The sequence below is a fragment of the Sturnira hondurensis genome, unplaced genomic scaffold, assembly GCF_014824575.4.
Source record: "Sturnira hondurensis isolate 20B ecotype Veracruz unplaced genomic scaffold, ASM1482457v3 Scaffold0013063, whole genome shotgun sequence".
NCBI lineage: Eukaryota > Metazoa > Chordata > Mammalia > Chiroptera > Phyllostomidae > Sturnira > Sturnira hondurensis.
Genome location: NW_028085694.1, coordinates 6,319,384 through 6,331,596, shown reverse-complemented (window position 1 = coordinate 6,331,596; position 12,213 = coordinate 6,319,384). Strand labels below are relative to the sequence as shown.

The 12,213-nt window shown below is 34.2% G+C and overlaps 1 protein-coding gene across 22 annotated transcripts in view; it reads left to right on the top strand.

The window, feature by feature from the left end:
- The window catches only part of ADGRL2 (adhesion G protein-coupled receptor L2), a 217,380-nt gene that overhangs the window by 197,362 nt on the left and 7,805 nt on the right, over positions 1 to 12,213 (top strand). For 11 of the 22 annotated variants that reach the window (XM_037061000.1, XM_037060994.1, XM_037060998.1 and 8 more), the window contains 4 exons: positions 5,232 to 5,323; positions 7,123 to 7,291; positions 10,012 to 10,140; positions 10,680 to 10,776. In XM_037061000.1, coding sequence (XP_036916895.1) covers positions 5,232 to 5,323; positions 7,123 to 7,291; positions 10,012 to 10,140; positions 10,680 to 10,776 — 487 coding nt within the window. Of the gene's footprint in view, positions 1 to 5,231; positions 5,324 to 6,108; positions 6,154 to 6,439; positions 6,467 to 7,122; positions 7,292 to 10,011; positions 10,141 to 10,679; positions 10,777 to 12,213 lie in introns of all 22 variants that reach the window. The other 11 variants (XM_037060988.1, XM_037060987.1, XM_037060989.1 and 8 more) reach the window with 2 other exon arrangements.

Here is a 12,213-nt window from a genome sequence, read left to right as displayed (position 1 = left end):
GAAACAACAACAACAACAAAGAATAAGAAGCACAGAAGTATATGGCTGTGAAGAGTCATTTATGCCCTAGGGAAAAAAATACAGTGAGGAAAGAACTCAGAATCACAGCCGGTGCTGTATTTGCAGTTCACCCTTTTAGGGCTTTAAATGGCTGTTTTGGATGATAGATTTTTCATCAAAGATGTTTCTGTTTGCCTATTTGTTCTGATTTCCAGTCGTGTTTTAAGAGGACAAGAATTGATTAGAAGAGAGGGGGGGGAAATTTGTTGAAGTATTTTACTCTACAAAATCATGATTCTTGTGTGCGGGTGGAGGAGAATGAAGGGGGGGATAGAACAACTGTAATGGTATAATCAATAAAATATATTTTTTTAAAAATTGTGATTCTTATTAGAGTATATATTGTCTCCTGAAAAGATCATATCAACAGTATTTATCCTCTGAAAATAAAAATTAGCATTTGCACTTTAAAACATTGGGAAAATAAAAGAACTCTAAATTCACATTTAAAAATTGTGTTTAAACTTCTGTCAAATACCATATGATCTCACCTGTAAGTAGAACCTAATCAATAATACTAACAAGCGAGCAAAACAGAACTAGAGACATGGAAATAAAGAACAAGCTGACAGTGACCAGAGGAGAGCAGGGAGGGGGATCCCGGGATGGAGGGGGAAGGTCAAGTCAAGGAACCTGTATAANCTTGTGTGCGGGTGGAGGAGAATGAAGAGGGGGATAGAACAACTGTAATGGTATAATCAATAAAATATATTTTTTTAAAAATTGTGATTCTTATTAGAGTATATATTGTCTCCTGAAAAGATCATATCAACAGTATTTATCCTCTGAAAATAAAAATTAGCATTTGCACTTTAAAACATTGGAAAAATAAAAGAACTCTAAATTCACATTTAAAAATTGTGTTTAAACTTCTGTCAAATAGCATATGATCTCACCTGTAAGTAGAACCTAATCAATAATACTAACAAGCGAGCAAAATAGAACTAGAGACATGGAAATAAAGAACAAGCTGACAGTGACCAGAGGAGAGCAAGGAGGGGGATCCCAGGATGGAAGGGGAAGGTCAAGTCAAGGAACCTGTATAAAGGACTCATGGACAAAGACAGTGGGGACTGGGGGCGGGCATTGAATGTGGGGGGTGAGGGGGCAGGGGAGAGTAATGGGGGGAAAACGGGGACAACTAATTAAACAACAAAATTTTAAAATTTTGTTTGAACTTCAGTGTGTGTTCTATTTAATTTCAGAAAATACTTCACTGCCATATGTTGGTGGTAACATGTTCAATACCTAAATGATGTATATTTTTAATTTGTCCAATAAAACAAATATGTATTCGTGGAGTTTTTAATGAGGATTGAGGGAAAGTACCTTAGCGTTTTTCCACTTTATATCCTGATTTACAGTATGTCTTGATGCCTTTTTTTATAATTGGACTTGAAATGATGGTATTTAACCCTATGAAAAGATACCATTACCTCACCATTTGTCCACTTTCAAGTCCTATTTCAAAGACTAAATTAGTATTCAACTTAAATATAAGTTTCTAGGGACTGAAACATGAGTGGATTGACTATAATTTTATTTTTAATTTCTTTAAATTGGAGAATTCACAGACATTTCTGAAACTACCTGAGTCAAATATCCTTCTGTGGTTTTATGATTATTTTTAGTTGCTCTTAAACAGACTTGCTTTAAAAATGTCCTTTAGAAACATTTAATATTAAGTGCCTTGAAAAGAATAGGCCTTGTTTTTGCACTCAGCCTTTATGGCTTGGTGTGATGTTTAGCTATGTGAGCGTAACACAAACAGGTTTGAGAAAACACAACTTATTGTTACACATGCAGTTTGGCTAGGGGGAGTAGAAGTGTGTGGGCCTTTTTGGCACTGGCTGAGGATGGAATGGTAGTGTTTTACAAAGGAAATGGAGGGTTGGTCGTTTCAGCAAGCCCATTGGGTAGAAGTCATTTGACAAGCACACCTCTTGTTATTTAGGATTTCTTTGAGGCCATATTTTACACATTAATTAATTAATTATTGATCTTCAGCTCATTCGTCATCTGAGTGATTTATAAATTAGATTACTGTAGATGAAAGTGGGATGCTTCTTAAAATGTGAGCCTAGAGTATCTTTGTTTTGTTGGAAGGCTCTTTTTTTTCTCCCAAAATAAATTGGTTCCTTCTTTGGAAAGGCTGTGGTCTGTGGAGCCAGCCCCACGGTACACTGATCCTCAGCACTGACGTTCCAGTAGCTGAGTAGTCTTTGGCCCAGATACTCAACATCGCGGGCGGGTTTGTAAAGTGGGTCTCCAGTCGTATTTTTAAAGAAGACAGGAGTGGTGGGGCGGGTGTGCTGCCTGTGACTACCTCTGGGGATAGACTGTTGTCCAGTATTTTTTCTCCTGTAACTTTGTGAACTCTGTGTGTGGTGAATGTATTATATTTGTAACTAGAAGAAAACCTAAATGCGTGTGTGTATATTTATATATACATATATATATATATAATGTTACCCTCAGGGTGAAGGAAGAAGAAGAGAAGATGCATGTAACAGTCTGTTTTTTAAGGATTAAATGAGATATGTGTACTGTGGCACATTCTATAATACTTGGTTAGTCCTCAGTGTTTAAAAGATGGAAATGTCTTTGTATCATACTTTGCTTTAATTCTACTTTTATGTAGTTGATTTTCTATCTATTGGAAAATGCATTACTGACTTTTACCTGATTTTCTTCATTGAAAAACATATTCGGATGGGCTCACCTCTAACATTTCACATTTTCTACTCATTTTCTTTTCATAGCATAATGCTTTATGCATCCACGTTTTGCCACATTCACATTTTTATTTTCTTATAACGTATCCAACTTTTTTTCGTCCTGGAATATACTATTGCTATTATTATTTTATTCCTTAGGGAATAATTAATATGCATAATGAATACCAGGTTGTGGCTTCATGTGCTTTGGGAAAACGTTTAAGAATGAGGAAGGTTGAGCAACAACCTTAGGTCCAGAAGTGTGGGGTAAAAGGAAGAAATAATTTCATTAGGACATTAAAAAGGAAGGGTCAAGAGATTTTAGGATTTTAACTCTGCATCTGTAAAACAGCCTTTCTTACCTAAGAGTTGTAGTCATTTTGTCCATTTACATGGGTTTGGGTTGGTTGGCTGGTTTTTAAGATTATTTGAGTTCTTATTTTTAACCATTCCTTAAATTTACTAGTTAAGGCCCACTATTGCATAAAATAGAAAATGAAAACACTGTGGCTTTTTTGCCTTTTAAAAAATTAGAGATACACTGCATCATAATTTTTTAAAAACCAGATTGAATATTTACTTCCTGCCAGCAGGGTTTGTCTGACTCCTCAAAGGCAGAATTGATGTCTTACCCACAATGCAGTAAACGCATTCTTCTGTGGGGCAGCAAAGTCAGTAATATTTGCTGAATACAATGTATCGTATTATAACACCCCTTGAAGTGTAATCTTTTATTTATATCGTGGTCAACTAGAACACTACCCCGAATGTGAAACTAGAAAAATGTTTCTACAAATGTGTTTACCTTTTCTCTATATAAATATTTTAAGAAATTAATTTTAAGTACCATTTTAAACAAAGAGCTTTTTTTGTCCTCAAGTAATTAACATAGAATGCTATCTGCCAACACTTGCAAATTATGCCCATTAACCTCATTTTCTCCCTTAAGAAGAAATTCTACAGCTAGAAGTAGGCACCGAGAACAAAGTGACTGATAAACAGCTTAGATTAAAGCCTTTGCTGTGTTCCTAAACTCATTAGGAAGAACCTGGAAATTTTATTTATTGCCCTATATGACTTTTCCTAATATAAAATCAGAAGTACTAATAAATGGCTAAAGTGCGTTATCACTTTGTCACATGGTATCATGATAGTAAGAGTGGTCATGTTACTGCAACAAACTTAAGTCTGTTATCCGCCACCAAGAAATTGCTTCATCCCACATTCAGTGGGTCTTTATCTGAATATACCATTTGGACTTGCACTGTCTTCAAGTCATACAAAGCTCACAAAATAATTCTGTTTCACCTTTTTTAATGTAACAATCTGAAGTAAATAAAATGACAAAAAAAAACCCCAGGACCCATCTAGTTTTGTTGTATTTTTACAGCATAAAAATGGAACTGCCTTCCCTCTGTCCAGTGTTCTGCCAGGTGACTGTAGAAGCAAATGCAAATTACAAACCTTTCCCTCTCCTCAGTCAAAACACAACTCCTTTCTTCTGAGTGCGTTCACGCTCATCTCCCAAGTGTCCGTCATGGGTCAGGTTTCATCTTCCCCAGTTTGCTTTGGTTAGCGCCTGGTTTGGGTTTTGTTTTTTGCACAGCTGAATGTTTAGAGGGACTCAAATGGCCCTCAGAGACTAGGAAGTAGGAACTGATGATGACTTTTGATGGTTAAATGGGGAATGTATGTGTGTATATATTTAAGTTTATCTGACTTTATATAGCTAACATTTTTGTATTTTTTATTTCATCTAAGCATCACAATTACCTTGCAAATAGATTGTGCAATTGTTATCACCCTTATTTAAACAGGCAAAGTGCAAAGCTAGACTCAGTCAACTAAGTGTTAGAGTCTGGAATCCAGCAATCCTTCCATTATAATCTACATGATTTAGTTTTTTTCTGAGTAATGTACCTCAGTGTTTCCTAGATGGCTTTGAGGCCCTAGAGTACCTTTAGCTCAGGGGTGTCAAACTCATTTTCACCAGGGGCCACATCAGTCTCGCGGTTGCTTTCAAAGGGCTAAATGTAATTTCAACTCTTTAACAGTTAAGGAGTAGTTACATTTATATAGTCCTAAAATTATTTCATCCCTTCGAAGGCAACTGTGAGGCTGATGTAGCCCCCAGTAAAAATGAGTTTGACACCCATACTCCAGCTAAAGAAACTAATTTAGGTATCTAATTCATTTAATCATCATCACAGGAGACGAATTTAATGAGGTTGCAACTTCATGTCAAATGATCTGTTGAAAAATCGATCATACATAGCCAGAGTATTTCATACTTTTGACTTGCTCATTGCACATATAAACTAAAATTGGATCATTGTGTATTATATACTCATGTCATTGATATTTAACTGCATTAGTTCATTCAATTTGCAAAAACTATTTTTTTGTATTCTTTTGGTCGTAGTGGTCTAATTCTTGTTTTGTTCGTTATAACAGCTAAACATTATCTTCCTGGTGATCACCTTGTGCAAAATGGTGAAGCACTCGAACACTTTGAAACCAGATTCTAGCAGGTTGGAAAACATTAAGTAAGTGTTGTGTATTTTAATTTTAGTGCTTGACAAACTAAGTGAAAGATATTCATTCTCCACAGGGAATACATGAGTACCTTCCATCAACTGTAGAAATTACTCAGAATGAGGTTTTACTGACGAAGGCTGAGTTTACTGTGACCATGTCACAGGCATTGGTAAAAAATTAGATAATACTGTCTGCCTTGATCCAGAGCCAAGAAATTGTTTCCATAGCTTTGTGAAAATTCTGTGTCACTGTAGCCATTTTGTTTGAATTTAAAATGCAGATCCAAATGATGTTCCTGTTTGCATGGCTGATAAGATTATATTAAGTTTGTTTTGTTAAATGACTTTTTTTGATTTGAGGATCCTGAGCACAGTTTCTACTTCTAATCTTGCTTTCCTAAGAGAATACACTCTATTACTATTGTTAACTTGGAGATTACCTGTTGTTTCCATGATAATTAAATAAATGTTTATTTTACTTCAATGTTGAATAAAAACACTATGCAGTTAACTCATAAGTCATTTTATGGAAGCATTTTTAGTTATTTTTTAAATATGAGCCTTAATTTAAATTTTGATGAAGTATTAGTCAAGTTGGTTTTTAATGGGATTGCAAAAAACTATTCTTAATGTAAAAAATGGCAGATCTATAGTAAGGGTAATTTTTTTTAATTAGATATTTTAGATAGGTTAGTGCCAGCTTCATTGCATGTTGCATGGTAAGAGAGAGAGCTAATCTTTAGCATCTCTCTCTTTTCTTCCTTTTCCTCTTTCTATCTTCTCATCCACACCAGTAATTACCGTGTTTGTGATGGCTACTATAATACGGACTTACCTGGGTAAGGTAGAACCCTACATTAACAAATTTGTGGCATGATTTATATTTTTTACAAATCTATCAGTATCATGAATTGCCCTTAATTTTTATAGTTATTTTGGGATATCTAATTTGCTGTAGTATTTGAAAACTATAATATGCCTTTATTTTTTTTAATTGCTTGCCTCTGCATTTTGACTTTCTTAATTTTGAATAATTTATAAAATATATAAATGCTTTCTTATTACTTTCTATTTTAATTCTGTCTAATAATTTTGTTTCTCTTTTCTGCTTATAATGCTTTCTAGCTATGAAGATAATAAGCCATTTATCAAGTAAGATCATTAGTTAGACATGGAATGCACTGACTTTAAATCCTTCTCATTCCGTCCTATTTTCCGCAGTTCTTTTCTCCTTAAGCTATTCATGATGAAATCTCTCCAAAACTATTTTATTTTGAAGTTGTTCTCATGTTTTTGTCCCATTTCAGCTAGGCTTCTTCATGCTTTAGTTACAAAACCTGAGGTTCACCTAAGATGAGTTTCTCAGAATCTGAAGTTGAGGTGCTGATTATCTGCCATTTAACCTTTCTATGTGTGTCGCATTGTCCAGTCATGGGTACACTGCAGGGATAGCAATGTAGGAGTAAACTCATTGAGGACTCCTAATTTCTTAGACCAAAATGCACATAAAAGATAATGAAGTCCTGGGGGATGTTGTACACCTTGTATTTTAATACAGTTTTGATACCTCGTTTATTCTGGAGTTTAAAAAAAAGGGCTATACCTGCTGTTGCTGTTTTCACTGGAGGCTGCAGTACTAAATGCTATTATTCCTTCTTTAATCAGTGAAAGGTTAAAGCCAAAATGCCGTTGAATTTGAATGTGAACATAGAGAAAGTCAACTGCTACTACTGCTATGTTAATATTTAGGTGTGATGTGTATCGTTCTCCTGTTGAACCTGTTAGTAAAATTCAGTCTGTTTTTTCAGGTCTTGGGTGCTTGGCGCTTTCGCTCTCCTATGTCTTCTTGGCCTAACCTGGTCATTCGGGTTGCTTTTTATTAATGAGGAGACGATTGTGATGGCCTATCTCTTCACCATCTTTAATGCTTTCCAGGGAGTGTTCATTTTCATCTTTCACTGTGCTCTTCAAAAGAAAGTAAGTGAAAACACCATGGGATTCTGCTTGCGTGTTCTTTTATTGGAAATGATAGATATAATAGAGAAGATTTTAAGTAATATTTGGGCATATTATTATTATTGTTGGCATATTAAATAGCATTATATTTTAATCAAACTAATTGTAATACATATCTGGAATCATTTTTGGATCTCAATTTGAGAATGTTATAAACTAGATATTTTTGTTAATATTTCTTTTTTTCTACTGGGGTCTATAAAAGTGCTTTGTGCAAAGGTATGCAAGATAAAGTAAAGGTTAAATAAAATTGAGTATAAGGATAAATGCCCTTAATTTAAAAGCACCAGACATACAAAAGATTAATATGAATGGTGCCTTTTGATTAATTTTATTAGATCCCAAATCCAATAACTTATTATTTCACATTTTATTATTTAGTCTCCATTTTATATTAAGTGGAGTTAGCAAAATGATTCAAAACTTAATGTTTGTTTGAAGATGAAAAATTTCAGTACATTGCCAGAAAGCACAACCCTAAGAGGAGCATTTAGCACCATTTGAGTTTAAAATTTCTGAGCCTTTCACTAGATATCATCCTTTTCCTGCCTACATGTCCAGTGTGGTTCTTTTATTCTGTTATTACTAGTTGGTCACTTAAATCGACCAGAGAAATCGAATTGTGAAAGTGAAAACTATTATGCTTTCAGTCCTGACAAGATGATAGTGTTGTTACTTCCATCAGTTCTGAATAAGCTGTAATTTGGAGATAATGACAGTGGGGTGTGTGGTACTGACAGGTAATGTACATTCACAGCAATGCAGGCATTAGGCAAAACCAGCACCAGAGGGTATTATTTGTTTAAAATGCCATTTTGATTACCATTGTCTTGGTTATATGGCATCTCAGAGCAGTTAATAGCCATTAAATGTGCAGAAATTTTGAAGGTATTTAATAACACTGAAGTTTGACTTTTTAAACATTATTCAGGTATAACCTTTGTAATTACTTTGGTTTTTATATATTTCTTACTTTACAAATGAACATGTTATATACATGTATATGATCACAATCATAATTCCTGCCAAATGACTTTGAGATGAAGCCTAAACTTTGCCATTACTTCCTCACAGAGTTATGTGTGTTAGTTGAACAGTCTTTGCTCTGCTTTTCATTAGAATTACATTTAAAGCATCATGTAGCCCTTCTTTTGAACATGTTCTACTTAGTCCTGGAAACATCCTCCTGGGTGCTGCCAGGGTGAATCATTAAGAATGTGATCTAAAATGACTTAGTTAAAATCATGGTTTTTACCACTTCAGTGAGCATATTTAGGCAAAGAAAGTGCTTTGAAAGTTTAATCCCATTGTTACTTGTTCTAATAGGTGTAATTAAATAAAGGAAGAGGAGGAAAATGCAAGTGCACTTAGATTTAAAAGGCCATCTAGAGACTTTAATTACCTAATTTTGCAAGGAATAAGTGTCAAAGTCATGGTCTCTGCAGGCACTGAGTGCAGAACTCAAAGAACAGGGAAAGCCTGTGACTGTTTTTGTAACTGACTCAGAAAATAATTTTTATGCAACATCTCCTTCTCACCTGTCTTGTCATTTCCGAGTGTCTCTCTCAGCCACGACAGTACATATCCAAATGCCAATGTAGATACATAGAATCCAGCATCCCCCCCCCCATACTTCCCAATTTTGTACCAACTCCCCAGGTTCCCTATTATTTCGTGAGTAGTTGGACTTTTTTTACTTTTATAATAATCTTTTTATGTATAAATTTGGGGGTTTTTTAGAGAAAGAGAGATAAAGGGACAGTGGGAAAAAAGAAAAACATTATTTGTTGCTCCACCCGTTCACGTGTTGCGTGTGCCCCAAACCAGGATTGAGCCCGAAATCTTGGCACATTAGGACAGTGCTCTACCCAACTGAGCTACCCAGCCAGGGCTAGACATCACTTTCTGAAGTTTACTTTAAACTTTCTTTTAGACCTAATAACTTTTCTGTCTATGTATATATCCAAGATTCAGGGGGAAAGAGAAACTACCTGAGTAACTCATTAATGAGAGTGGAAATTGTATAAGTAGTTCCCTTGTGTGCTAATGAAGTGAACAGGCCTCTGGTACTCTCTACACTGGAAGTTAAAGCTAGACATGTAAGGAAATGAAGGAAACATTCCATCCCAAATAATGGAATATTATCAAAGTACATTTTTTCTTCATTCTTGCACCAGAATAGTCTTGTCATTATAAAGAGATTACCCACAAAACTGTACAATCCAGTAAAAGAAGACCATGCATTGACCTACCTCAGAGGACATGAAGCTTGTAAAACTTAAATGACTGAATGCAGGTGGTAAAATGTAATTAAGCGAAAAAAATTTTGTCCTATTTTCTTAGAGTGAAATATAAAATTGGGGTTATTAAGTATATAGATAAAACAAGTCTATTAAAATGTTACTATTCTATTAATACCACTTGCATAATAGGTATTATAAAGCATTACTATATAATATGTAACATTTGAAAGATTTTACTAGCCAGTCTCTACTGGACAGATAATATTTTTCTGATTATAACAGTTTCAATTGAACTTGATTTTGTAAGTGTAATTTATTTTCTCCATGGAAAAAGTGTTTGTAGAACTTCTTGGTCATCTCCAGTGCTCATTTAGTTGGAGAGAGTGAGAAGCACGTGTGTTTATACTCACCCCTCTGTCTCCTGGCTGTTCATCTCAGGTACGAAAAGAATATGGCAAGTGCTTCAGACATTCATATTGCTGTGGCGGCCTCCCAACTGAGAGCCCTCACAGCTCAGTGAAGCCATCAACCACCAGAACCAGCGCTCGGTATTCCTCTGGCACGCAGGTAACAAAGAATTCAACAGCATCTTTAATTAACCTTCTTTATAGAAAGCCTACTGAGACAGGTTCTGTTCAGATGCAGTAATTGTCTCCTTATTATAATGATGTCTAGATAGCAAATACTTGCTTTTTTAGTATTTTGGTTTTAATTTCTTCTTAAGTATTTCTTCAAAATGTTTCTGTGTGAACATCCTTTTTTGAGAGGTATACATCTTTAAAAAGTGTATCATAATCATTTCATATCCTAAGCTTAATACAATACAATGCTCATTGTGGGTACTCAGTAAATATTTGTTGAATAATAACCTCCATCTTTAAAAAAAGGCAATAAAAACTTTTTAAGAGTAGATTAAATACCCTTTAGTAGGAAGTAACAGAGCAGTATAGACTTCCTTAGTTTTAGACCAAAATCAACACCCATTTTCTTTTAAAAGCCCAACAGATAATTCTACCCAGATTGTTAGGGTAAATCTTTGTGTGTCTTCAATAAGATAAGCTTGGGGAAACTAACATAATATATGTCTTGCTATTTTATGTTAATAGAGTCGTATAAGAAGGATGTGGAATGACACTGTGAGAAAACAATCTGAATCTTCTTTTATCTCAGGTGACATCAATAGCACTTCAACACTTAATCAAGGTCAGTCACTAGGAAAATTTGAGTTTACAATATAAATTTTGTACCTGCTGCCAGTTTACAACAATTCTAGAGAAAATGGGGGATTTTTCTCTCAAATGGGTTTCTATCACAAGCTCCTAAACTTGTCGGAGTCAGCTTTTATCCTTTATTAAAGTACATATAAAATTTTTTATTTAATAATGTAATGCAAAAAGTATAATTTTAAACTCCACCTTAAGAGTAAGGCTAGAAGAAATAAATACTGAAAATATACTTTGACACTGATTAAAATGTTTACCTGGCGAGTGCAAATTTATCCTTCTAACTGAGACATTGATGAGAGTTTTCATCTTAAAACATTAACACAATTATAATAACTACTCTTCACTGTAAACAGTGCCAGTTTTGAAGTGAAAATTCTCATTTGCAAATTTTTTATTTAACATTTCTTTGGAAAAGTAAAACATGTCAGAACCGTTTAAAGTAAATCTTTGTAAACAAACAATTAAAATAAATGAAAATTTATGAAGTAATTTTTGTCTGAATTACTATTTTTGTGTGTCTACAATTACAACTTTAAATGTATCTTATCAATATAATTGTTACAATAAGTTGGCAAATAAAATATTGCAGTAAGATAAGGAAACAAGTGCATGTACACACAGACTTCTGAATGCAAGGAAATTTCAATTTGGTATGAAAAAACATGTTATTGTGTATAATCCATGGGAAGGTAATTTATGCAGGTAATTTCAGTTTCGTTGTACTTATTGTTAATATAACATGGTATATTTTTGTCACATTTTCATTGTTGATATTATTTTTATGAGAGTTGGTTTAAAATGAGAAAAGGAGTATGTTTGATATCAAAATCAAGTTGACTTTTAAAGTATGTTAGATTTTATTAGTATGCAAGACATGTTTGATGAGTTTTGAAAGGTTTATAATTTCTCAGTTGTAATAAGTGAGTGTGTGTTTATTTCATATTACTCTAATGTTTTGCCTAGTTTTGTTAAGATGACTATCAAAAAGAAAATGATCCAATGATTCATTTATGAATCCTGGCAGATAAAATTCTCATTATATACAATTTGTGAGTGGTCTAATAATTCGTTGTACCCAGCCTTTTTCCTCCTTAGCATGCGTGCTCTCGCATTTACTAAGCGAAGCTTTGTGCAGTGTGCCATACTTTTTACCTGTTTGAAGTTGTTTTCCTCCTGCTTGTATCAGAGTTGGTGTTAACACAGATGTTTTCATGAGGGATAACCCTACACCTGTAAATGCTGAAAGTTTGAGATTCCCTCTTCTGGGCCTCAGTGGTTAGGTTTTTAATATTAAGCAGTAACATCTTGAAACATAATGTTGATCTTTGTGCATTTAATTGCCATTTTGTTTAACAGTGATTTTGTATAAATTAGTAAATGTCATCCTCAGCAGGTGTTTACTTGGGGGACATAG